General features: G+C 43.1%; 3 protein-coding genes across 3 annotated transcripts; 1 reads left to right on the forward strand and 2 right to left on the reverse strand.

The window, feature by feature from the left end:
- Window positions 1-3,633: 3,633 nt before the first annotated feature.
- slc7a9 (solute carrier family 7 member 9) lies at window positions 3,634-10,706 on the reverse strand. The gene is made up of 12 exons (XM_070966857.1): window positions 10,578-10,706; window positions 9,098-9,245; window positions 7,793-8,035; window positions 7,125-7,250; window positions 6,899-6,998; window positions 5,718-5,762; window positions 5,374-5,497; window positions 5,041-5,144; window positions 4,679-4,775; window positions 4,298-4,447; window positions 3,873-4,047; window positions 3,634-3,695 (listed from the first exon to the last, which is right to left on the reverse strand). The coding sequence occupies exons 1-12, from the start codon at window positions 10,692-10,694 to the stop codon at window positions 3,634-3,636; spliced, it is 1,491 nt and encodes a 496-aa protein (XP_070822958.1). The 5' UTR covers window positions 10,695-10,706.
- A 4,730-nt stretch (window positions 10,707-15,436) lies between these two features.
- nudt19 (nudix (nucleoside diphosphate linked moiety X)-type motif 19) lies at window positions 15,437-19,498 on the forward strand. The gene is made up of 3 exons (XM_070970053.1): window positions 15,437-16,345; window positions 16,992-17,196; window positions 17,799-19,498. Exons 1-3 carry the CDS (start codon window positions 15,557-15,559, stop codon window positions 18,008-18,010), a joined length of 1,206 nt encoding a protein of 401 aa, XP_070826154.1. The 5' UTR covers window positions 15,437-15,556; the 3' UTR covers window positions 18,011-19,498.
- A 4,005-nt stretch (window positions 19,499-23,503) lies between these two features.
- LOC139327677 (regulator of G-protein signaling 9-binding protein) lies at window positions 23,504-25,923 on the reverse strand. Its single transcript, XM_070962223.1, has one exon. It carries the CDS (start codon window positions 25,209-25,211, stop codon window positions 24,468-24,470), a length of 744 nt encoding a protein of 247 aa, XP_070818324.1. The 5' UTR covers window positions 25,212-25,923; the 3' UTR covers window positions 23,504-24,467.
- Between the last annotated feature and the right edge of the window lie 369 nt (window positions 25,924-26,292).

Genomic DNA, 26,292 nt, shown 5'->3' on the forward strand with positions numbered 1-26,292 from the left:
CAGGACAGCAGGATCCTTTGACAAAAGTACCATGCACATTTCAATGGAGCCAAACGCAACAGGCTACACAGCCAACATGCTGCTTCTCGAGACAGATCCAGCCTAATTTGGCATAAGTTACTAAGCAGCTTCTCTGCAAACGTCCGCTCATTCAGCACAGCCAGTGCAGATTTACTGGCACCTCCTGGAGGAAACCTTCACTTTAACACCAGGGGATCGCATGGGAGATGTTTGACTCTATGTAGAGAGACTGTGTGCCTGTAGAGGGCAACAAAAACCAAGTTTCTGTATAAGCATATGTTCGTTGAAGCTGCAGTAGGTAACTCCTATAAAAGTATTTTTTTGTCATATTTGCTAAAACTGTCCCTATGCCCAGACAGCAGTACATGAAACATGTAATCTGTGAAAAAAACAGCTCCATTGGTCCCACCTTCTGCTCCTACTGCGATTTGCAGGAATCCACCGCACCCAACACAAAACAACCAATCAGAGCCAGAGGAGCATCTGAGGGGGTGTCTGACATCTGTCAATCACTCCTCACACCTGCTGCGAACCACCCCCTCCCTCCGCTCATGCTGTGGGCTGCCGCTCAGTCGAACAGCTCTGTGAGGAGGCTAGTGAAAGCTATGGCGGAGCAACAGCCACCCGCAAAGGAGAAACCGCCCAAACCGCCACTGCCAACAACAGCATATACGGCTAAGACAACAAATAAGCATCCATTTATCCATCCATTTTCTATGCCACTTATCCCTTTCGGGGTCGCGGGGGGGCCAGAGCCTATCTCGGCTGTCAACGGGCGGGAGGCGGGGTACACCCTGGACCGGTCGCCAGCCGATCGCAGATCGCACAAGCACACAACCATTCATACTCACACTCACACCTAGGGGCAATTTAGAGCCACCGATCAACCTAATGAGCATGTTTTTGGTCTGTGGGAGGAAGCCGGAGTACCTGGGGAGAACCCACGCATGCACGGGAAGAACATGCAAACTTCACACAGAAAGGCCCGACCCGGGAATCGAACCGGCAACCTTCTGCGCCACCATGCAGCCCCAACAAATGACTATAAAGCTAATATGGTGATTGTTACAGTAACACTCCACAGCGCGTACGGTATGTTAGCGACTATGATGTAGCAGCTGGGCAGAGTTAGCTTGTTTCTGATGCTAAGGCTAACGTTACTGGTTGTCACGGCAGCCGCACAGACACCGCAGGGAGGAGGGACTTGGAGGCAGGACATGAGTGCAGCGGAGAGGGAGGGGGAGTGACGTGGAACTTGTGATGGTTCACATTTTCAGGCTAAGTCTGCTCTCCTCTCCATCTTACGTACTGCAGCTTTAACACGGGGTTGAACAATGGCACCTTTTTGGCCTGAGACATATACCCTTTACAAAGATTTCCCCAATCTACCATCCAAAGTGAGGCGTTCACTCCATACAAGTACAGCTATTTCATAAATAACAACATCAATAAAGACTACTGCTCACCATATGCACCCTGTCACTATGATTACAGCTACCTCTACTGTCGTTACTCACAATATCATTAAAATAATATGATATACTATTGAAAATATCAAATATACATATCACTAATATACCATATAGTAGTCCCGCTTCTATAAACATATGATTATAGCAGAAGAGACTCTGTGTGCCTTTGCAGTTCCAGTTAATGGAGCTGTACTGACATCTGGTGGACAATTGAGACCTCAAGACAGTCAAATCTCTCATTTTATTGCTCTCACAAATAACTGTGGGTACAAACATGTTCACCCAGCCTCTTCCTGAACGTTGTTTGCTTCAAGCATCACATACAGCCCACAAATCTATGAATTCAAGAAGAAATGCAAATTTCTCACACTACTCTTGTGGTAGATATGAATTTTAATCAACTCTTTTTTAAAGGCGACAGTTTACGGTGTTGTTAAGGCACCGTCTGTTCAAAAACAAAAAAATGTAACCTGATATTAGTCTGACATTGACAGCCAAGTCTATGCCTGCAGTATTTTTGATGCTGTAAAACCTCTGTTTACATCAGCAGTGGAATAAAACTTTTCTGTATTTTTGCAGAAAAGTCAATTCATTTTTATATGGTCAGAAACTAGAGATTAAATTTTTTTTCCAGTCTTTGACATATGCCAATGACATATGTCTCGTCAACTTGCTGCATTATATAACTTTGCTGTATTTCTGACTGATGAACTAGTGTTTGAGGCAAAGCCTCTGTGACCTCACTGTACCTGTCAAGTCCCCTTATGCTGACCTGAAAACTCACTGATTGTCAGACCTCTACTAAAGCTGACATTCAGTGTATGCCATCTTGTGATTTACAGTTTCCTGAATTGGTGGTGTCATCAGATGCAAGTGCATGATGTGACATGTAGTGAGTTTTTGACATGTCCCTCTTATTTGTTCTGTCTGTTAAGTTATACAGAACACATGTACCGCTCCAGTCAAAAGTCAACATGTCTCATAATAATTTAGAATCACACACCACTGGTCACACTTGACTGTATTGTTTGTCATTTTAAACCCCATGACGGGCAAAATGCATACAATTTCACAAAAGATGCTGAGCTAAAGCAGTCGTTTGATCAGACACAACAGTGATACTTTTTGGAATCAGAATTTTTTTATTATTCAAGTCCACTTCATTCTCAACAAGAATGCACATTTAATAACCACCAGTGAACATAATGCAGCATTGTTCCAGTATATCCCAGCATCAAGGAAAGGACATTGTGCAAACACCATTAACAAAACTCAGTTTGTTGTTTCAGTTTACAACCTCAGAAGCAACATAAATAAACATGTTTCCACATCTCATTGCATGATCTGCTGCGCCTTCATGTTGTTTCCACAATCCATTTCCCTTGGCTCAAGTGCAGATTCATGCAAATCTAAATCCTCCAGCAGCTCTGCATCATGTGATCTTTGGCCCAGTAAAAACATTATTGCACATAAACTATGTGAAGATATGTTTAATTTGATTGCTTAATGCTTCCTATAAGTGCTGGTTCTATTCATTTTTGAAAAAGCTGTGTATCTTAAAGGTCCCATATTGTGCTAATTTTTAGGTTGGAACTTTTACCTTGGTTGTCAATTAGAAAATTTTTAGTAATACATTATTTTTGTCATACTGTCCATTGCTGCAGCACCTCCATCCACCCTCTGTCTGAAATGCTCCGTTTTAGTGCCTGTCTCTTTAAGACCCATCTCCAAAAAGCCCAGTCTGACCTCACAACCACCCAAGAGCCTACTGAGGGCATAGCTGAGGGTGGTGACTGTATAGTTGTGACATTGCAGCCTTATGGACGTCCTGCCGGCTTGTCTTAAGGCACGGTTTCTGAATATGCAGTATGTACATTACTATCACACTAATAGCACTAATAGAAACTAGAACTAATATAAACAAAAATAAAAAATGATTTCAGATGATTTCATCTTACCCTTGCATAAGTGTTCATGAACATAGTGCATCCCTCTTTTTTTTTCTCACGCAGATCTTCACCAGAGGTGAGCTCTGATCCACTCTGAGAACCAAATTCCTAGCCCACTGTTTCCAAAACCAGCCTCCACATGTTTTACAACAAGCAGCAGACGTTAACCTGGTTGTCAGTCCTGTACCATGTCATTCCGTTTTTTCAGGAGGAACTACTTCCATCAGCAGCTGGAGATGTATGGTGATGGGTCCTACATGGAGATCAAAGGTTGCATCAGTGGTACTCAAGTCAGTTCACCATGAGCCCAGCACCACATGGCACTGTATTTGTATTCTACCTTTTGACTACTTAATTTCCCACAAGAATCAATATTTCAATAACTTCAACTGAGCTCCTGAATTGCAGTAAAAATAGAGATTAAACTTACTCATGAGTGTGCATGCCCAGTTGACCCTCCGGTAGATGAAAGGGTAATAGAAGAGAAGTCCACTGAATATAAAGACAGCACAGAAGAGGTACTCCAGGTCTGGCTTATCAATGATGGGAGCCAGGACTAGGTAGCAGGACACCAGGACTATTAAGCCTGGTATGACAATCGGTACCTTCGAGTACCAAATCACACAATTACACAAGGTACATTGTTTATTATTTACTTGTACCTCTGCCCTGTTACCACAACCCCAACTGAATTCCATTAAAAAAGTATGTAATGTTATTGTCAGATAGTTTGTTTAATATGTGAATATATTTTCCTCAAAACAAAATCTGATCTACTGCAAAGGAGTGAGACAAAAAAGAGAGGAGGCTGCCTCCAAAGAGACAACTGAAAAGCCCTCCAACTGCAAGCCTCACCTTTACTGGTCTGTGGAGCTCCTTCCTGGTGAAGCGCATGACAATGAGAGCCAGCGCTGTCATACCATAAAACACCCAATGAGCAAAGCTGAAGTAGTTAATGAGGGTGTTGATGTCTGCTGGGATAATGTAGCAGATGGCCAACATACCCTAAAACAGACAGAAAGCAAACAGTGAAATATTTTGTTTGTTTGAAAGGAACCAACACAGTGCATAGATTGTTTATCTGAACCTCATGTGATGCTGTAATATTGGCAAGACTTTTGTATATAGATTTTAGGTTCACGTACTGTTGAAATTACACAAAGATTTTTTACCATCTTAAAAAACATGAAAAAAGTCCAAATCTATAAGGAGACTCATCAAATATGTCAGACTCACATTGAATATGAGAGCAGGGGATGGAGTGTAGTGCCTCAGACTAATATAGGATAAGATTTTCACCATGTGACCCCCTCTAGCGGACACATAGGCCAGTCTGTGAGTAGAGAAAAACAGAAATATGTTTTGTGCTGTTGAGTGTTCTTCTTCTACTGTACTTTGAGTTCTTTCTATTTCTATCTCCTTCCACTTGTCTGTCACAGTCTTTGCACCTCACTATTCTCACTTTCAAACTTTATTTATTCGGGCCTTCTTTCTCAAACACACAAACATGCACACCACACAGTTTTACAAGAACAGACAGAAGAAGGCTTTCTTTAGCTTCTGTGTTTCATATATAATGTGACAGCTGTCTCTTTCACCTGCCAGCGGTGAAGCAGCTTCCATTGGCAGCGCCGAATGTAGAGAAGACAACAAAGAGGGGAACAACCCACGACAGAGGGTGAAGGACTCTGTCTCCAAAAGTCTAAGGAGGCACAAACAAATCCTTCAGAAAAGACAAGGGAGCAAAGTATGAATGCTGAGCTGTTACCGACATTTCATCTAAAATTCTCTAGAATAAACAAAGAAAAGAGTGCACATGCTGTAAACACATGGAAAAAATTGGTACCCCTGGCACTTTTCATGATTGCATATTAATCTTTAAATTAACGCCACAGCGTTTAGTTATTACCAACTACTTTCAAAGCTCTTACCACTGCAACAGCTGGGGACAGCAGCACTTCAGTGCTGGACATAACAGTGAAGTAAGCAACATTGACCATCACATAGCACACAGACACCAAGGGGATCCCAATGAGGATGGCCAGTGGCAAGTTCCTGAGATTGATTGACAGGAAAACACAGTGTATATTGTAGACTTTCTAACAGAATATATGCCCTGCTTCATATATCTGATACAGCTCATGAGTGTGAAGACTTCAAAAGCATTGCCCTCTTGTGTGTTCACTGCACCTCTATGAGTGTGAGCGCACTGAAGGGGTCTGCAGCCTTGTCAGACTACGCCGTTCGGACGGATTCTACTTTTCATTTGTCTTACCTGTTCGGGTCTTTCAGCTCTTCTGTGATGAAATTCAGTTGATTCCTAAGAAAACAAGGCAGTGAGAAAAGAGGGAATGTGTGTAAAATAAGTAGTACAAACAATTCTTCATCACAGGCATTTGTCCTGTAAATAATCTTAAAGCTTGATCACTCTCCTCTGCAGAGTGCCACACTGAAATCTGCATGGACTTGCTGGGTCACCCAGACAGGCCGAGCTTTTCCTGCAGAGCTATGTAAGAGACCACCATAACCCCTCACCTTCGGTATCCTCATTGCCAGTGACGTGGTATTTTGGTCATTTCTGTGATATTTTATTCTCTTTTCCCTCTAATTAGCCATATTGTTTCATAGGGTTATGGTTTGTGCACCCCTGCTGTAATATTCATATGACATGAAAGTGAAAGTATATATATATAGAGAGAGAGAGAGAGAGAGAGAGAACATATGGAGAACTGAGAGAACGAGACCAGGTCACACTGCAGAACTCAAACAACATGGTATAAGTACAGTGGGAAAGGGCTCTGTTAGGATCCTACAGTCCTGTCCTCTCCTAGTGTGTCTCCTTGCCCTTTTTCCTAGTTATTGTTGCCTGTCTGTTCTCCCCTGTCTGTGCAGCTGGGTGTCTCCTTGCACCCAGTCAGCTCTGCCCCCTCAGGGGCTCGCCTGAGAGGTTCCTGATTAGGCACAGTACTTAAGGAGAGAGCTCTCTCCTACCTGTGCCGGATTATTCCTCTTTCCATGGCAGTGTCTGGTTGTTCCCAGCATGAGTACTACGTTTTATTTCCTCCTCTCCTCCAGAGATCAGCTAATGTCCATTGTCTTGAATTGCTGCTAAATTGTGTGCTCCTTTGTTACAGTGCCTATCTGCCGCTTCAGCGCGCGCCTTGCCTCAAACCCACCTCATCGGAGCTCCCTTTGTTCATTCCCACTCCTTTTGAGTGCGCCTTTAGTTTGGTTATTATCCCCTCATGCAAGTGCGCTTTCTGTTGTTTATTATTGTTAATAAATTTTCATTCACGTGATTCCTGTGTCCTGGTCTGCGTCCTTGGGTCCAAACAAAACCTTTTGGCAAAAGCCTAACAGGCTCATCGTATAGGTCGACAAAGTCAATGTATTACTTCACAAAGGAGCATGGTCAATCCTGTTAAAGGACAGAGTTAAGTGAAGCACAACCGTTACCATCCATCATAAGCCCAAAGCCCATTATAAAATGCAAGTCCGATTGCTCCAACAGACGCTGATGAGCCTTCAAATGCATTTGAGAAAGTCTCCGTTTTTCCTGGACAGAAACACACAACAATACATTCATCAGTATTAATGGTTATTATTAAATGTTTCATTCAAGGACAAAAAAATGCTAATGTGGAAATTAAATTAAAGACCATGATAGTGCCAGCAGGCCCACCTTGTGCCAGCATGACGATGCCAGCTACCACTATAACAAGAACGATGAAAAGTTTGGCTCCGGTGAAGATGTTCTGCACGTAGCTTGCCAGCTTGACACTCAAACAGTTGACGATGACAATCAAAACTGAGAAGAAGATGTAAAGAAGAAATTTACCAATACACAGTACGTCATTCATACGTAGACGTCTGAAGCAGTGGAAGCAAGCTGTAGACACAACCCTGACATGCTATCACATTACCCTGTTAGCAAACAGTGCTCAGTTACACATCCAGCAGATAAGGGGCAGAATTAGCATTTATTTGGAGCCAAACAAAAAAAAATGAAATAATGAGCTGAAATGCACAAAAATGTGGTGGAGTTGCAGAGGCAGTTGATAGTCCTCACCAGGTTTATCGCTACAAGCAACTCATTTTGCATGTCATAATTTGATCCACTGCAAAAGCATTCCTCATTCCAGCTTTCAATGATTCACTGGCTTAAGTGGCATCCTATTTAGTTTAGCTGGGTAATCCACAGTACAGTTTTACACAGTGCAGCACAGTGTTTGATGATTAGCTGAAGCTCATTGTAGGAGATGTGATCAGTAAGTTCAGTTAATATTGTAGGCCCGGTCTGTAATTTACAGCTCTTAACCAGTAACTCACAGGTATTAAACAAAAACTTACAAATAGCTGCTGCTGACAGACACTTGGTAACAACAAGAGGAGGTGTACAGCCGGGGTAGAAAGGAGTGGAGGCATATTCTGCAAAGCTCAGTGTGATGATGGCGAAGGAGGAGGGCTTCAGTACCATGACGGTGGTCCAGGAGTAAAGGTAGGCTGGAATGGAGCCAAAAGCCTCCATGAGGTACGAATACTCTCCCCCTGATTTGGTGATCATGGTGCCAAGCTCGGCATAGCACAGTGCTCCTGTGTAGCCGCACAAGAACACACACACACACACACCACACACACACACACACACACACACACACACACACACACACACACACACACACACACACACACACACACACAGAGGGAGATGTGTAAGCAAACTCATTTTATAACTGTTTTGACTAACCAACCTTGCTGGAATGTCATGTTCCCGGCTGTCTTTTACTGTCACGTAAACCCAGTTTAACTCCAACAAAGCACTGACAAAATACTGGATCAGCTTATAAAACACTTAAAGCTCATAAAGCTTTAACTCTGTCAGCACTATATAGACCCTACTCTGATTAAATTTAGTAACTGAGTAATTTGACCAAAACAACCACTCTGCTGGGTGAGTGGGTTTCTACCCATTAGTACTGGATATAATTAACCCAGTAATGCATCACACAAGACCACGAGATGCCAGAATCCATCTCACCAGGCTTCAACTTCAACACTGTCTGTGGCAGAAGCATTGTATGCGGCAGCTACTGTCAGACATGGTTTAGGGTGTGTGTGTGTGTGTGTGTGTGTGTGTGTGTGTGTGTGTGTGTGTGTGTGTGTGTGTGTGTGTGTGTGTGTGTGTGTGTGTGTGTGTGTGTGTGAGACAATGCGTTTTTGGAAAACAACCATGGCAACTTCTAAATAGCTTAATAAGAGTCCTACTACTGTACATCACTTGGCTCATTGATCTGATTGCTTGAAGTCAGCCTGTGACAGACAGTGATAGACAAATGGTTCTTCTATTCACCTTCCAAGTATTTTTTTGAAAGTGCCCGTCCTTTTCCAAACAGTTCCCATGGACAACTTCCAAAATGTTTCTGTGTAATAAATCATCTGGTGCATCAGGTTAGCTATATTCCATAAACTAGGTCAAACTTTAACCCAGTGTGCACTGAGCTCAAGGACTGCTTATATGAAAGTGGATTTTTGTGTCCTTGTTCACTGTGTATTGTAAAGTGCCCTTAAATCACGGTTTCAATGCAGAGACAGAAATGAAAATAGACATCTCTGATACTGATTGAAGTCATCTGTTGGTTGGGATGCTGTTCTTACCCAGAGTGGCTAACACGCCACAGGCAGCCCAGATGAGGAGGCAGGGTCCCACAGCTCCAGAGTACAGCAGAACAGACTTGGGAGAAATGAAGATGCCCGAGCCAATCATTGTCCCCACAATCAGACAGACGCCAGTTAACAGACCAACCTGAGCACACACATGACAAAAAAGTGGTAGAGAAGTTACCTCAGTGCTCACATTTGATCCTTCATGAATTCTATCTTCAGTCAAATTCAGCCAGTTGTGGGTGAAATAAACTTTCTTTGAATGTTCTGCGCTGCTATGTCTGCAGTGTTTAAGCCATTCTGGGATTTAAGTTAAAAGCTAATTAGGTGGAGGCAAACCAAAGGCCAGTGAATACGGGACTTATTCACACCAGGTTATCAAACTTGCATGAGTCAGGTAGCCAAAAGCACAACTCAGACATGTTTCTCATGTTGCTCTCTGCCTACTGGATGTGACAAAGTGTCAATAAGATCTCTCAGTGCAACTTAAAGTGAACAATATATGCATTTATATCCTAGTTTTGTTTCTTATACATCCTCAACTTCTTTCTGTTTAATCTTATAATTACAATTATAGCCACACTAGCAGAGTGGGTGGGTGGATGCTAATGCTAGTCATTTGGTCTTTGGTCCACATCTTTGGTCCAGATTGAAATATTTCTACAACCATGAGATAGATTGAGATAATATTTTAACAGATATTCATGACCTTTTTAAACAGAGATATTATAGTACTGCCATGAAGAAGCCCTGCCATTAATCCAGCTTTGCTTTTTTAAACTGAACCAAACAATGCTGGCATAGTGCTGCCCCCAGTGTGTGACTAAAAAGACACTTTTTGGTTTTTAGTAGAACGTCTCAAGAACTACAGAGAGGAGTCCCCTGACATTTGAGACACATTGATTGTGCTCTTAAGATGTATCCTAATTACTCTAGTGACCCAATGGCTTTTTATGTACTATATCCAGCAGGTTAAAGATGCATGACTCTAGACTCATAATCTTCTTTTCTCACACAAAAAACTAAATGACCACCAGCATGTGATTTTTAAGTTGAATGGAACCAAATTCAGGCCCCACAAGACATTTTGTTCCATCTCTACTAACCAGATACCATGTCACCCTATATACTTCATAAGGGGAAATTAGGTAGTGCTAATTACAATTGGAAAAATTGTCATAATATGAAACCCTTTCAGTCCCCCTAAATTCACTTTAGGGCTTAGGGAGCTTAGGGGGCCTGGATAGCAACACTGCCTGGATCACTGTGGAGTTAATATGTAGAGACGGTTGTTGTGGTACTGCCTGGTACTCAGTTCCCGCTCCCATTGCTTTGAAAAGGTACAGATGGTGGGATTCTGCAGTGTGAACATCTAATGAGACTTTTTCTCAGGAACACACACACACACACACACACACACACACACACACACACACACACACACACACACACACACACACACACACACACTCACATCTTTCTGAAGCACAGTAGCCTTCACAGGCTGCTTGTCTTTCGCCTGACAGTCCACACTGTGGCCAGTGGAGCAGTTCTGAGACTCCATCCTCGCCCCCGTGCTGCCTTCATCCATTTCAGTCTGCTGCACCAACACAAATGTATACACAAATGTTATACCAGTTACATTAACTTTATCAAAAGATAATCAGAATCAGAATGGGCCTTGTTGCCCATACGCACATACAAGGAATTTTGCACTTAACGTAAGGAAAAAAGACATACAGCTGAACAAGGACAAAAACAGACAAAAAACCAAAACACTGAAGAAAAAGTTAAGTCGTGTAAACAACACAAAGAACAACATTTACAAAGAATGATGAGGCAATAAAGAATACATACAATGAAATTTACAATGTGCATGTACTTATGTACACAGGGTATATTAAGGCTGCCGTCTGCACTGCAATTTCCTCTCATCCAGCTAAACAATGAGGCTCACACAAGCAAAACAACTCAGTGAAAATCCACCCCAAACCAAATGTATTTACACTGCTAATCCTGTGATCTTACTGATTGTATTACTGTAACAGGCCATGATCCGGATCTCCTGCACAGATTTTGATTTTGGGTTCGATTTTGCACAGTGTTTCTTTAGGTTCCGAGACAACACTGTGGATCAGTGCTTCTGAGCCACAAATCTAGCAGATCAGCTCAGGTTTAGTATTTTAGAGAGACCTCATCTACTGAAAAGCAGCTAAACTTCTTTATTCTGGTTTAGGGGGGATGTTTACTTTGCTATAAAAGGACCACCATAAATTCCAAGAAGTCATGCACCTTCTATAAACCATTGTTGTGTGGAGGTTTTAAGTCAAATCACTGCAAATTTCTGTAGAAATGTCATGCGGTAGTGGGTGTCAAGAAATTCCTGTGCATTCCTTCAGTGAAAAAGATGCAGACTGGAGGTGTGTTTTAAGGACAGGACTTGTTGAAAATGGCTTGTTTTCAACAAACAACTGTTTTTGTTCCGGGAACTGTAAAAACATCTGTGTTGCAAACATTTGGTTCCATGCGAGACTCCAAGTAATCTTTATATGATTCAATGTGATTTTAGGACACACTCAGTACACATGATAATGTTTAACTTTGAAGGTTTGTGCAACAAACAGAAGAAGTCTTTCTGACCTCGTTAATGTCCTCCTTGATACATGACAATACATAAATCAATGAATGAATAAATAAATCTTGGAAATTAGCAAAATTTCACTTACATTTGAATCTGATGAAAACCACCTCAATGTTGCTCCAAGAACCTTGAAAGTCTCTCTTTTCAAGGACAGGTACAGTGATATGGACCAACTCGAGTGATACTGAGCCAAGTTTGATGAAACACAGCAGGAATGTCTGATGCAAATGAAAACCTGGGACTCCCTGCCACTGAGCACACTCCTCCAGTGGGAGTTTCCCACATCTGATTGGTCATCCTGGATAGCCCTGCACAAGAAGGAGGTGGGTAAAGGCAGAGTGCATCTGAAATCGTTTAGTTTCTGGGTTAATGAAATCCATTGATCAGGGTGAGGTGGGGAGGGGAGGTGTCCAGTTTACCAACTAGTAAAAGAAGAAGTCATTTTCATCTCTTGTTTGAGTGTTTTGAACAACAGCACATTCATATTTTCTTAATATTTACATAATATGAGTAAATTTTCAACAAAATCTAAAATATCTTGTGTGACTGAAGCACTAATCAAGAGTAAGAGTAAGACAAGTGCACAGATATTGCATTGTAACAGGTGTGTTGTTACGTTATACCAAGAAAAGCATGCGATAATGCCCTTAAACATTTTGTTATTACTTTATCATTTAGTGTGTTTTTGAGACAAATCACCACATCTGTTTCTCAGGTAACAGTGCGTTAATCCCATGAAGATGCTGCAAGGGCTCACAAAGTTAGACGTGACTGATATGAGACATGAGATATTTCATCCTTTGCCAATTAGGCTGTATTTCTTTTACACTGTCGACACTTTCAGGACACTTTTAGTTTTCAATGGAACTCTGAAAACTTCCTTCTGAGTTTACCTTCGCCTGACTTTCTTCACAATGCCCCTTTGATAAGGATATATGACACCTGTGTGTGTGTCTGTGTGTGTGTGTGTGTGTGTCTGTGTGTGTGTGTGCGTGCACACATGTGTTACATTCCCTTCTACTCTGGCCCACCCTTTGTTCCCTGTTTGTCTCTTTCTATCAGATAAGGTCAAATATACTTTACAATGTTCTACTTTCTGTTAACTACTGAGCAAACCTCTTCAATCTTTACATCACCACATTTTACTATGCATACAGTATATCTCCGCTTCTGCTTTGTTGAACCAAGCAACCTCCAGCACATGCTTGTGTGTAAGCTCCAGCAGAGCTGTAGTTTGCTCATGTGGATGGACAAAACGAAGACAGATCTGTGGATTGTTTTCCATAGCACGTGACTGTACAAACTGTATGTATAAGGCATGGTTATTACTGAATTTCTTTACGTTTAAAATCAAAGTTGAAATAATTCAGCATTTGATGAATATGCAGAGGACACAAAAACGAGAGAGGCAACAGTCTGAAGGTGTTCCTGTCTGATCCACTGTTGACTTGGAACAGCTCTTTAGGCACTCTGAAATACAAAGGACGTGTTTTAACGTAAGAGAATTTGAACAGTTGCCGCAGACAGCCTTGCATGCTCATGGTAATCTGCTAACACAAGAACACATTGGCATATGAACTCAGTAACCCTGAGAACAAGAAATTCAGACCAATAACACAATGCAACTTTCAGACACATTCACTGGGGCTTAGGATCTGGCTAAGTGCATTTACAGCAAAAAATCAGTCTTGGTGGGTCTGTGTAGTTTCAATGCTGCATTAAAACTTACTGAGGCAGAAATTATCTGCTTGTTAGATGGTAAAAGTGACTTCATGACAATAAAACATGTCCTGGCTGCAGCCCTGAACAACCTTTAGACGGACATTTTCATTGACTTTATGGCTCTTCATTACTTGAGCTAATCTAGTGTTGACCATTATCCTGAAGCCTCACTTCACCTGTACAACTGCTACTGATTGTATCACTATAATGTAAATTCCACTGTGGCACTGAGCAGTGACATTCAGCAACAGTCATCAGTGATGTAACATCGGAACAGATTAGCATTAATTTACCATTTCTCATATCTGTTCCTATTACTAAGATTACAGCATCTTTGTTGCTTACATTCATGTTTTAACATTTTCATTTGAAAGACAAAAAGTCCTACCAATCACAACACAACAGTGGGACCATAGAAATATACTACAAAGCTATCATATTTCATTCTCCAAGCCTTCAGACTATGGTCCCGCCTTTCACTGAGCAGATACTTTGTGATAATGTGTGGCCCTTGGGGTGGCCAATCAGATTTCAGCCATGGGTAGCACAATCCCAGGCTACTCCTGGGCATGATGCCCAAGGCTTTCTTCACTCATATAAATATGTGTGAGGATTTTATTGGGTAGTGGATCCTAAATAAAACAGTATGTTTAATCTAAGTCACGTTGTATGCCACTCAGGTTACATGAGATAGTCAGTCAGCCTGTTGAGTCTGGGCCACAGTACAGCCTGTCTTCTCTGACCTTGGTTCCCGTCTGAGATGGAGCCTTATCAGGACAGCTGACCGGTCATCCTTATAAGAGAAAGAATTTATCTATCGCTCTGAAAGAGACAGGCCTGCTGTTTCTAGGTTTGCAAATGACCAGAAAGTGACCAGGGAAAACAATGTGTCGTATTACCTTCAGGCCTAAAGCAGAAAAATTCCATCACACTGTCAACACCTTCACACTGTTTGATCTTTTTAACACAGAGACAATCTGTCACTATTGAAACATCAAACTTGCATAAAGCTGAACAGCCGGAAAGAAAGTTTGTACTGTGCAAAATGATCAAATTCAAATGATTTAAAGGACATTGTGTTCAATTTTGCAAGATACAGTGATTGTAAAAGCATTTTAATAATACAGAATCAAAAAGGCATCATGTCCATATTAATCTGCATTTTATTTCAAATATTGGTTGTATGCTTTTAATTATTGGAGTGAACTTTACCCAAACCCTTTGTAAACAGCCCCACAGGCAATGGATAGGGAAGCTTTTTTTTCCATATCAGGTTCACATCAATGTTAAAAGGCCTCTCAGTAGATTGTAAAAGAATTATCACATCAACAATCACATGGAATTAAATAAATGATACTCTGATAGAAAGTCGCACAAACACTCAGTTGAATCTAATATCTTTTAATTTTATTTGTTAATGAACCATAATAGAAGCTGGAACTTTTTCGGTCTCAGGTCCTTCCCAATCACATCACTTCCAGCAAAACAAGTGTCTACAGGCAGCAGGCTGAGCACTGGGAATACTGGCACAGCACTACAATGGGTGGAAGAAAAGAAGCAACCCAGTGTTGTAATCGTCCCTGACAGCTTGTCAGTGCTTTCAAGCATCAAGTCTGGAGTGTTGTCATGCAGGCAGGATACCAGGTATGAAACCTTTCATGACATCTTCACAGTATTCAAAAATGTGTAGGTGGTGATGGCAAGCAAAGCAAAAGAAGAGATGGTCACCACAGGACATGCAGGTCTGAATCAAGCACTCCATGGAATAGGTAAGCACCCTGATGGACAATGCACACACTGTGTGTGACACACACCGTGTCAAACATGGAGTGATAGATCGGAACAGGTATGATGAAGAAAGAAGAGAGCTAAAATCAGCACTAAGTGATGTCCTTTCCAGTCCAGCAGGGGGTGGTGTTGCGCGTATACGCGGGTTTGCCAATCAAATTCAAAGGGGAAAGGGAGGGGGAACAAGAAGGGAACGAGGAAGAATATGTAGCCAGAAGAAGAAGAAGCCGGTTGAGCGACCGAGGAGTGCAACTTTCAGACACACAGAGTGGAAATTAAGAAAACACGCTGGCAGTTTCAGGATGAACACCACGCTGAAGACCTGGAAGGAGGCAGCCACTCTTATCATAGCCGCAGGCCACAAACTCGGAGCGGACAGTTTATCGTCAAGGACACCGCTGACCGCTGCTCCACGTTCACCGCTGGGCAGCAGCCATGGACGGTCACACCTGCCACCCAAGTCCAGTTTCGATTACGACGTTTTGTTACTTAAACGAAGCAGTAAAAGCGGGTTCATGCCCAACGCCTACGTGTTTCCCGGCGGCATGGTGGACTCCTCGGACTTTTCGAGCGAATGGCTGGACATTTTCAGAGCTTTCAGCACTTGTCCCAGTTTTGGTTTGAGAGGCGTCAAACAGCCTGTGGAGACCAGACCTCCCATCTTCGCCACAGATCGAGTGAAACTGGGCTCTCCCATCCCGGGGGAGGTCGCCTTCCGTATCTGCGCATTGAGGGAGACGTTTGAGGAGTCTGGCGTGCTCCTGGTGGTGTCTAAACAGGAGAAGAGGAGTCTGTTAAAGAGCATCGAGGACAGACGAGTTACTGACCGAGTGCTGAGCAAAGTGAACGAGCTGTGCAGCAGTGAGCTCATCAAATGGAGGACTCTGGTGAACCAGAACCCGTCCAACTTCATCAGGATGTGCAGAGAGCTGGAGGTGTTGCCCAACATCTGGGCTTTGCATGAGTGGGGCAACTGGCTGACCCCCGCAGGGCGACCTGGCGTGACGAGGTTTGACACAGCTTTCTTCATCTGCTGCCTGCAGGAGATGCCATACACGCTTCAAGATGAGAAGGAAATAGTGCGCTTTCAGGTGATAATCACATCAGTGTATTAGAAATGTTAGGAAAAGTTTTAAGGAAGACTCAGGAACACCGCCTGAAATTTATGAGCGTAGAATGTTTATTCTTGCCACAAGAGAGCAAGTCACTACAGAGAGCCTGCAGTGTAGATGTTCAATAATACAGAGTTTAAATGCCAAGTGAGCGGAGGCTTTGCTTCTTGCCACTCTCATGGTGAAGACAATTCGGTGTTTGTCATACAGGAGCAAACGGGTGAGATGGCCTTGAGGGGAGGAACTGAAATGCTCCATCCCTATCTGGTGTTCACTCTCCTGTCAACATGAGATAGTAGCACGAACTCTCACAGAGATAATAATATGAGGTCAGTACGAGGTGATCACACAGATTGGGCATTAAGTATAAGAATTTCTCTAACAAGAAACATCAGATGTTGCAAATTACAGCTTCAAGGTCGTATTTGACAAAAGTTTTAAAATGGGTAAATCATTAGAAGTGAAACAGTTAATCAGTTGGCTGAAATTGGGCAGATTACACAAATATTGTGCAGTGTTTCTTCCTGGTTACAACAGAAATCTGCCTGCCGTCTTCTCTATATGGATGCTACAGTGTCCCACACAAGCGTTAAGTGGTTAAACACGACCTCTCTGTGCATTTCAGTGGTCCACGCCCTCAGAGGTCCTGCAGAGGTACCTGGCTCAGGAGTTGTGGATCGCCCCCCCGCAGTTCTACGAGCTCAGCCGCATGTGCCACTTCCCTTTGCTGAATGACCTCCACGACTTCTCCCACCAGCGCGCCACAGAGGGCTGCGAACAGATGCTGCCCGTGGTCATACAGTATGACCCCTACATATCAGTGCTGCCAGGTGCTGATCGTCTGTCTCATCTGATCCACAGCCAAAGCAGCAGGGGCGCACGCCAAGCGCATGTTCCATGAAGTCAATGATGTGTTTAGTGAAACTGTAATATGATGAATGAATGAATGTGAAGTGACATTATGCATTTGTGTATGTATAGAGCCATGAAAACACCAAAACCAACAGTGAATTTAGAGCTTAGTTGTTGGCCAGACACACTGGGTGGCATCTTCCGTCCTGACAGTTAAGATGGTTAGTGAAGTAATATCCCCCATACTCCATCCTGATGCTTTAAATGCTGACTCGTATTTAAAGCATCAGGATGCATTTGTGGGACAGTCGGCTCCCACAAATGCAAATCAGTAGGATGGAAGGAGTGGGCTGAGGGCTGAGAGGTGGATTTGTCGAAAGAATCACATCAAATCTAGAATATCAGTGGAATATAATACTCATAAGTACGTTTTCATGAGTGTATAATCTCCTGAAAATAAGAATGTATTTTAGTTTGCTGCTCATTTTCTTGCTTGTGAGGATCGGTTTTGTGATGAAAGTCATTTGAATGTTTCTGATGGATTAACCTCTCCTGTCTGCTGTTTTGCTCTTTTTTCTAGGTGACAAAGATTACCCACTGGACACTTCAGGGGAGGCTAAGCAGGATACAAGCACAACCCCCCAGAAGGATCCTCAGGATTCTGGACTGCACCGCTTTTTGGTGTTAGATCCATACACTATAATCGCACAGATCACCATCACACCAAAGTACAATCATCTGCTCCCCATTGTAGAACAAGTCCCCTCGCATGACTTGAACAGCCAGCTTTGAGTTGCCGTGCCTCCTGTCGGAGCCCCACAGCTCCTGTGCCTATGAGGACATCATTTCAGCCTTTTTCACAGCAGACATTTTGACTGGTCATAGCAGGAGAAGCACAGGTGATGGCTTTAACAGTGACTCTGTTCTGTTCATGTGTCACAGTGAAGCGACAGTAACACCACAGAGTCACATTGGCTCATCCAGACCAGTAGCCCCTCAGTTTTCTGACATTTTGTTTAATTTCAATGAGATTTTAGGTTTTTGAAGGGGGAAAGTAAGCTCTCAGCACTTATGAGCTTGCTCGCAATCAGTTAGCAAGCTTGTTAGCTTGGTTGCTAACCTTTGGTTTATTAAAAAACAGATATATTTGTACCACTGACTCCTGTCTAAAACCTGTGTGTCAGCCATCGTTTTTATGTTGAACAGGTTTTCCTCCAACAGAGGAGGTTACATACAAATAAATAAATCAATCAAATCAAATAAATGGTGCAACACAGCTAATAAACTATGATAACGCCCTCAGATTTGACCCTCCTGCTTTCCATCCCCTCAAAGGTCAGCACTCTAAAGACAATTTGCTATTGATCAATGGAGCAAGAAGTCAAAGTTGACTTGGTGTGGATTCATCCTGGTGTGTCCAGGCTTTAACAGTGTGACATCGAGCCAGCAATCGTCAATGAGCGAACAGTTGCAGGGTTCTGAACTGGTTTAAGTATTTACCTTTGATTTTCCTGCTGTGACATGTCAAAATGTCTTCAGGAGAAAAGACTTACTGTGCCCTTGCCAATGACACTCCTAGATTTGCTTCCTTAGGGGTCTTAGCATGACTGTTTTCATGGCTGAGGTTTGGGGGGCTTCCTCACTTCTCTTTTTATTTGTAACAGAGTTGTAATAATCGAAGTGATTGCTACTGGCCGTATTGTACGCAGGACTTGACGGTTTCACCAAGATACACCCAGTTGCTATTTGCAGCACACGTAAAATGAAGAGTCCACTTTAAGAGGTTGAGCAGACTTAACGTGGTTCAGGGAAAATGGGTTATTGCACACTGCTGAGTTCGTTTGATTCGTGGAGCTTTACTGAGCCTTAGTTTGCTCCACGCAATAAAGAAAATAATGAAGTAACCTTTTTATTTTGACCAAATTTACCTTGTAACCATAGTAACAGGCTGACTACCAAATCTGTAAAGGGATTTAGAGATAGCACCTGCAGTCAATTGTGAGCACACAGTGAAAACAGGCAGAATAAGTGAAATGGGTGCTTGAGAAATTGTCACATCTGCATGTTCTAAAAAGGTAAATCTCTTAAAGTAACAATGAGGATGCAGCCACAACATCTCCACAAGCATCACTTTGTCCTGCTGTGGTTCAACAGGTGCAACACTCCTGGTTACAGAAAGGTTGGGACGCTGTGTAAAACATAAAACAGAGTGTGATCATTTGCTAATCTTTTTCTGACATAGTTGAAAACAATACAATATATTTAATGTTTGACCTCATCAGCTTCATTGATTTTTGTGAATATCTGCTTATTCTGAATTTGATGCTGCAATATGCTTCAAACAGGTTGGGACAGGAGCAGCTAAAGACTGGGAAAGATGTGGAATGCTCCAAAAACACCTGTTTGGAACATTCCACAGGTAAACAGGTTGATTGGTAACAGGTGAGAGTGTCATGATTGGGTATGAAAGGCTCGGTCAGTCACAAGTGAAGACAGAGTGAGTTTCACCATTTTGTGAACACGTGATTGGATAAAGGAGATTGCTACATGCACTCAGGAAGACTTTGTAAAACCGCTGTACTTTTTAAAACAATAGGTGAAATAATGCACAGGGAACTTGTCAGTGTTTCTCTAATTTCTTACTAAATATTTAAGGAGCATGGCCATGATTCCTCCTCTTTTTGCACTTCAGATGTGATAAACCAGTGGGCTGCTGTGATCAGCAAACTTGGCAGGAGGAGAGCTTAATAAACAATATCAGGAAGATTAAGATACACTGAACGAGAGAGGAGAAGAGGGAAAGATCTGTAGAGAGAGTGACTAAATCTATCGATTTTTCATTTGTTTTTGCCAGCAAATGTACCCTTAAGTCACTCTGACCTGATGGAGGTATTTTCTTCTAACATGATGAGACTGCTCAGCCTGATTTTCATCTTTTGGACAGATTTCCTGTGCCAGCGTGGGCGAGGACGTGGAGGCTCTGCCCCTCGTTCAGCTGTCCTCACACCACACATCTCCTTCTGCTTCAGAGTGCGTGTGTGGGGGACGCTGGTGGCACGAAAGGGGGCGAGTTGAAATAACATCGCACAACCTTCTGTGCTGTTTGCGTTGGAGAGTCAGTTGAGGGTTTCTATGGCAACTCCCAGCCTTGGAAACCCACCATCTTTGTCCAGATGAGGTGATGATGCAGCGGTCTCTCCCTGCCAAGTGTGTGGCTCGCCTCTCTGTGTACCAATGTGCCTACTTTATGTCCAAACGGAGTGAAGCAAATACATGGCTCCTGTCGTGCATACATCAGTTTGAACACCCCCATACGGCTGCAGAACGTGGATTTACTCACCTGTGAGGGGTCACTCTTTAATGAAGTACATACTCTAAAACTTTGATGCTGTGCTATTTTGAGAAGCAGCTGACATAACAGAGGTTGGGACAAAATAATTTGAACATACCTCAAACAGCCTCCAAGTTAGTAGACTTTAGCATGAACATCCTCCTCTTAAAACTTGAGGGACAGATTTTAAAGTGCAGCCTTTCAGGAGACTTTATCTCGTCCACTATTTAAATCCCCTCCTTCTCCTCCCCATATTTAATTCATGGTCTTTATATTTTTGGATCTGCGGATGACAATGTTAAGTCTGTTGTGATTTTCAAGAGGTTCATGACTCACCATTTGTAGAGCTCGGTGCCCCTGTGAGACAACAACAAGGATAAACAAGATGTCGGAAAGCCTGCTGTGAATCAGGTGTGAGCATAGCAGGCTGCCGCTTTTCATGTCGTGCCAAAAGATACTCAGGGTTCAGCGGCCTCAGTGCTTTTAGGAGAGGGGCTCACTTGCATTTGAGCTTTTTTTTATATATACATATGTTCTATTAATGTGTCTCCACAGGTTTCTAACGTCAAGAGGATGAGAAGACAAAGATAGCCTTGAATGAGAATTAAAGAACGTGGAAAACGGTGAAAGGCATTTAAATATTCTGTAGAATAAACATTTAATGTTCTAAATTGTACACTGGTCAGGTTTTTGTTTTTTCAATATAAGAAATGCAATTTGCTGCATGCAAATCCATTACTCCCACGGGTCGGGCCTGTGCTTGGAAGAGGAGGGCGGCTGTAATTAAATTTGATGTTATAATACGACCGCAGCCTGCAACTAAGGCTGAATGGTCTTTAAATGCTAGGGGTCTATTAACCTCACACAATTATTGGAGAATCTCTGCAGGGATGGGGGAGGTGATCATTGGGGTCAATTTAGAGCTCACTAGATGTGGAAATGCTGAGCTGCAAGCAGTAAAAAACAGACTTTTCATTAGAGCTCACACTGAAGCAATCATACAACAATAATTCAAATATATTTGTGAAATAAATGACGATGGCACGTAAGAACTGCTGACATTTTCCAGCAGCCGTACCACAGGTGATAATGTGGATGGCTGAATTTATCCTGAGGTTTCTCTTCTTTGCTGCCTGAAAGCACCACGAGAAAGTGCCAAACCAGCTGATGTCAGAGGATCTTTGTGAAGCAGGAACAGAGGAGAGACGCAGAATCCTTACACTGACATCTCAGCACTGATCATCAAACACTTCTCTTTACTAGGCTTCTAAACGGAGGCGCAGTGAGGGTTGTTTCTTTTTTTCACTACAATAATGTACCATAAACAAATGTCACGATACCAGAATTTTGATACCATGCTGGTATTTAAAAAGATGCTCAATAACTCTTTTGATACCACCAGAATAAACAAAGTCCTATGCACAAAAAACAAGATCATCTTTTTTCTTTTTTTATTAAAAACGTGCACACAGTGCTGGTGCGATAATTTTAAAGAAATAACATTATTATATTCTCAGCAAGGCCAGTGTGAAGGATTTAGGACAATCCATTGGCAGAAATGTAATATAATATTCAAAACCATGTTTTCATAATTCATTAGTGTATAATCACCTTCAAATAATCCTAGCGGTGTGTTCGTCACCTTAGAATGAGCTCCTTATATCTAAACAGGGAGCAGGTCCTCTTCCGTGGACTTTGCCATGTTGCACCGCCGTGTTTCTACAGTAGCCCAGAACAGACAAACCAAACGCTGCCTGTAGAGAGCACCTTTTGAGAGGGGTGTTCAGTTGCAGTTAGTTGCAATTTGCCATCTCACTGCTAGATGCCAGTAAATCCCACACACTGGTCCTTTAAATGTCATTATTAACTGATTGTATATCTGTTTTTTTATAGCTTTGTTACTTTTGATAATGTATAATTAATGGAGATCTTATCAATTTAAACACATGGTACCAAAAAAGTATGGATACTTCTGACAACCTTACCATATACCTTACTATTAGGTTGGAAAGTGTAATATTTATTCATTTAATTGTAGATTTATCATCTCAAATCCATTTAAATTTAAATTTCATTCTAATAAAAACAATTCTGTAACCTGTTCGACCCACAGAGAGCTTTGTTTCAATTAAATAAATAACAGTTTTGAGGAAGAAATGAAGATTTGAATTTTGAACGTACACAATAATTCTGACTCAAATAATTGCTATAATGCTGTGTAGGTACGAGCTTCACTGTCTGATCTGTGTGAGAAGAGCTCACAAAAGAAAGGCAGGTAGGCCTGAAATAAAGTGAAACAAAGTGAATCTGAAACGAAATGATCTGCCCACTGAAATGATATCTTTCCTGTCTAAAGCCCTGACAGAGAAAGAGACGCATGTGATCCTCAATCTCAGAGCATTACAGCCATTCCTATTCTTGCCTCTTATTTCATGAAGGTTTGCTAAGTTTAACAGCAAAGAGTCAGAGTCAGACTTGGGTGAACTCACATCTCTCTGCCAAGGATTTTGTCAGACAGTCTTTGGTCTTCACGAGCATCTGATTAAGATATCTGAGCTGAGATTGTTTTGTATGAAATCTTGTAAAGGCTTTGGCTCTGACAGCCATCAGCTCACCGACGTGCCACCCCGAGAATATCTTCAAAGACTCTTACAACTAAAACCATTAGGGATTTAAAAGCATCTGTGTTAGTCTCCTTTCCATTTTAAACCAAATATTTTAACACCAAGCTGGTTGCGTGTAAGACTGTAATCCTCTGCCAAAAATACCTCTGTGTACATCTGACGTACATATGTCAAGCTCTGCAGTGATTCCAAACTGGGCTCATCTAAAACCATTAGCTTCGACCCCAAAGCCTCACACATTCAGGAAACGCGTGGCGTGCATTCAATTGATGCATCACTCCCTGCATGCCTGGGTGGGATTATTCTGCAAAGTACAAGCATGCTTTCAAGTTGTGTTTCAAAATTTTATTATAATAAATATACTTAGTATGTACATTATCTGACACAGCGGTCTGTATGTGCTGTACAAACCCCTCTATTCACACGTTGCATGTATACATTCAACACTGTTTGCAAGAAAAACCTTGAAAAGGAACATGAACAGGCTTACAGTGAACGGGTGCATTATCAAAAGACTGTGGACAGTCTTTTAGGTCCCAAGGCTCTCATGAAGCACATTGTGATTCAATGTGGTGAAGTAAGATGCAGGCCTACTACAATCTGGCTGTGCAGATTTGATAATGTATTGAAACTGTGCTAAGAGGAGTGTGGAACAGTGCGGCTTTGATCACACCCTACCTGTGTGATGTGAGCTTTAACTGTGACTCTATTAGTTTCCGTACAACCTGAAGCCACCTCTCTGACTAGACGCTCCCCTGTGAACACATCGGACTTTGCTGGATTGGAATTCATAAAGTGAAAGCCTCAATCAGCAGAACATCAAGGGGAATACTTAACAGTAGGCTACATTTACGCTTGATCTTTTCCACTAATCCACTTGGATTACGCGTTGTTCGTATCATCCTGATGGCCAGACACTGTCACGTAATTTCAGGACTTTTTTTTTTTCCTCTTCCAAAAATACTACGACCCCTTGGCCCCTTCAAATACTTAACCTCAAACTGTGCCCGACGTCCGTTCCCTCCGGCTGACACACACACACCCCCACACATACACACACTCTCTGGTTTATATTGTTCTACATGTTATCTAGTGCAGCTCCCTCAACTCCACCGAATACATTCACAAATCCGAGAAAGAGTAATAACTTCACGTGTCCGCAGTTTTTCAGCACCTCGTGCCCACCAGGAGAAGCTCTTCCTCTCTCTTGAGAGGTCGCTGCGCTGGCGCACGGTGGCGCTTCGTGGGCCGCCGCGCAGGGTCTCCGTCAGGGTGGGCTGTTGGTTGGGACAGTTCAGGACATATTGACGACCAAATATCCCAGAACCACAGCGACTGTAATGATGACAAAGAAGACGAACACAGCGCAGATTGAGGCGAAGCTAGCATCCCTGTTGCCTCCGCCTCCTTCTTCTTCCTTGGGCTCCTCTTCGCAGATGGAGATGACACCCACGGAGGAATTCCCGACGCTCATGTTGGACTTGAGCTCCGCGCCCGCCTCCTGCTTCGCCTCCACGGCCCACGGCGCCACCTGCACTTTCATCTCCATCTCCTCCATCATCTGGGTGACCTGGGAGATCTCGGACTGCAGGTCGCGGAGGTCGGCCGTGTCAATGTTGCTGTCCGCCTCGTACTTCATGTTCTGCACGCTCATGGCCCGGGCCGCCACGGTGGTGGTGCTGCCGGTCATCCCCGTCTGGATGAGGTGTCTCGTCGGCACCTTGAGAGGGAAATCCTGCCCTATCTCTAGAGACCTTTTCATGTCCACTTCCAGGAGATCCATGCTGCTCGAGAACAGCACCCATAGGCGCTCGTACTCGGCCCGGTCCTCTTTGCTGATGGTCTTGTCTTTGAGCAGAGAGGTCAGTTTAGTCCTGTTGGCCATGGCCAGCTCCTGGGCCTTTTTGCGCGTCCGCTTCAGCTCTTCTCGCAGGTTCTGCGAGTCCGAGGTGCTCCCCAGGGCGATGACCAAATGCCTGTAGCAAGCGGTCACTTTGTTCAAAGCGTCCAGCATTGTTTTGCACTCTTCTTTCCCCATGACTGCTTAAAAAATTCTGGCCCCTTGCCAAATAATATGAAATATCAAACAGAAGAAGCTTGGAGAGAAACGGCAAGCTGTTAGTGTCGGTGCCTCAGTTCTTAGTTTAGTGTCCACAGGCGCACACCCCCAGCTGTACAAATCCCCTCAAAGCACTAGTCAGAGCAAATTCCTCTCTATCCATGCTCCTTCCTGTCTGCAAGCGAGCGCAGTGAGCGGCTTACAAATTAATGCGTCCGTAAATGGCTTTAGGCTACCTTTGCGCTTTCCTACTCCAGATCAAGCAGCGCCGGAGCACCTCTCCTGCAGGGCGCGGATGCTGAATGGACGTGAAACAATCCAGCCTCCCCCCTTTTTTTCAACGAAATTTGGATCCAGATTCAGCTACAGGTGTCATCCGCCTAGCTGCCGTTTGCGGAGAGAGAGAGAGAGAGAGAGAGAGAGAGAGAGAGAGAGAGAGAGATGGGTGCCTTTTCCGTCAGTAGCGTAAAATAAGTACGTCGATGCTGAACGATGATGCGCGGCTGCGAAGATGGAGATCCTTACGAGAGTTTAAAAAAAGAGAACGGCGTGAAAGCGTCTGTAACACGGAGCCAGAGAAGCCATTATGTTTAGTTTTGGTTTGTTTGTCTGCACTGGGGGGAGCTGTCCACTTCTGGGCCATATCGGTGATGTTTAAATACCAGCGAGCGCCTTCTGTGGTCACATGTGCGCACTTAACAGAGCCATGCAGGCAGGAAAACAAAGCAGCTCCGCTCCCATTGGTCTGCATCTGGCTTAGCTGTATCCTGCCATTGGCTGCTCTGTCCCTGATGCAGCCAAGGCTGGGATATCAGCGGGGATGTCGAATCACAAAGCCCGAAGCTATCTGCTACTATCCGCCATTTGTCATCAGGGTGGCCCTGCATATGATGTCAGCTGCATTTCCGGAGACGAATGAAGCGATAGCTGAGGACTGTTGAGCATTATTATTATTATTATTATTATTATTATTATTATTATTATTATTATTTGCACTACAAAACAGCACTGCAAGAGGAAAGGTGTTCATGCCACTCTATACCTGCTTGGTGATACATTA

This window comes from Chaetodon trifascialis, chromosome 1 (genome assembly GCF_039877785.1).
Source record: "Chaetodon trifascialis isolate fChaTrf1 chromosome 1, fChaTrf1.hap1, whole genome shotgun sequence".
Lineage (NCBI taxonomy): Eukaryota > Metazoa > Chordata > Actinopteri > Chaetodontiformes > Chaetodontidae > Chaetodon > Chaetodon trifascialis.

What these genes read in the sequence shown, in the direction of transcription:
- slc7a9 (XM_070966857.1), bottom strand. Translation starts at nt 10,694, where the DNA reads ATGGATGAAGGCAGCACGGGGGCGAGGATGGAGTCTCAGAACTGCTCC. An exon ending in TGGCGTGTTAGCCACTCTGG is followed by an intron (nt 8,036 to 9,097) that starts GTAAGAACAGCA and finishes GCGGCTACACAG; the next exon opens with GAGCACTGTGCTATGCCGAG. An exon ending in CTTTGGGCTTATGATGGATG is followed by an intron (nt 5,763 to 6,898) that starts GTAACGGTTGTG and finishes TTGTTTTCTTAG; the next exon opens with GAATCAACTGAATTTCATCA.
- nudt19 (XM_070970053.1), top strand. Translation starts at nt 15,557, where the DNA reads ATGAACACCACGCTGAAGACCTGGAAGGAGGCAGCCACTCTTATCATA. An exon ending in AGGAAATAGTGCGCTTTCAG is followed by an intron (nt 16,346 to 16,991) that starts GTGATAATCACA and finishes TGTGCATTTCAG; the next exon opens with TGGTCCACGCCCTCAGAGGT. An exon ending in CTACATATCAGTGCTGCCAG is followed by an intron (nt 17,197 to 17,798) that starts GTGCTGATCGTC and finishes TCTTTTTTCTAG; the next exon opens with GTGACAAAGATTACCCACTG.
- LOC139327677 (XM_070962223.1), bottom strand. Translation starts at nt 25,211, where the DNA reads ATGGGGAAAGAAGAGTGCAAAACAATGCTGGACGCTTTGAACAAAGTG.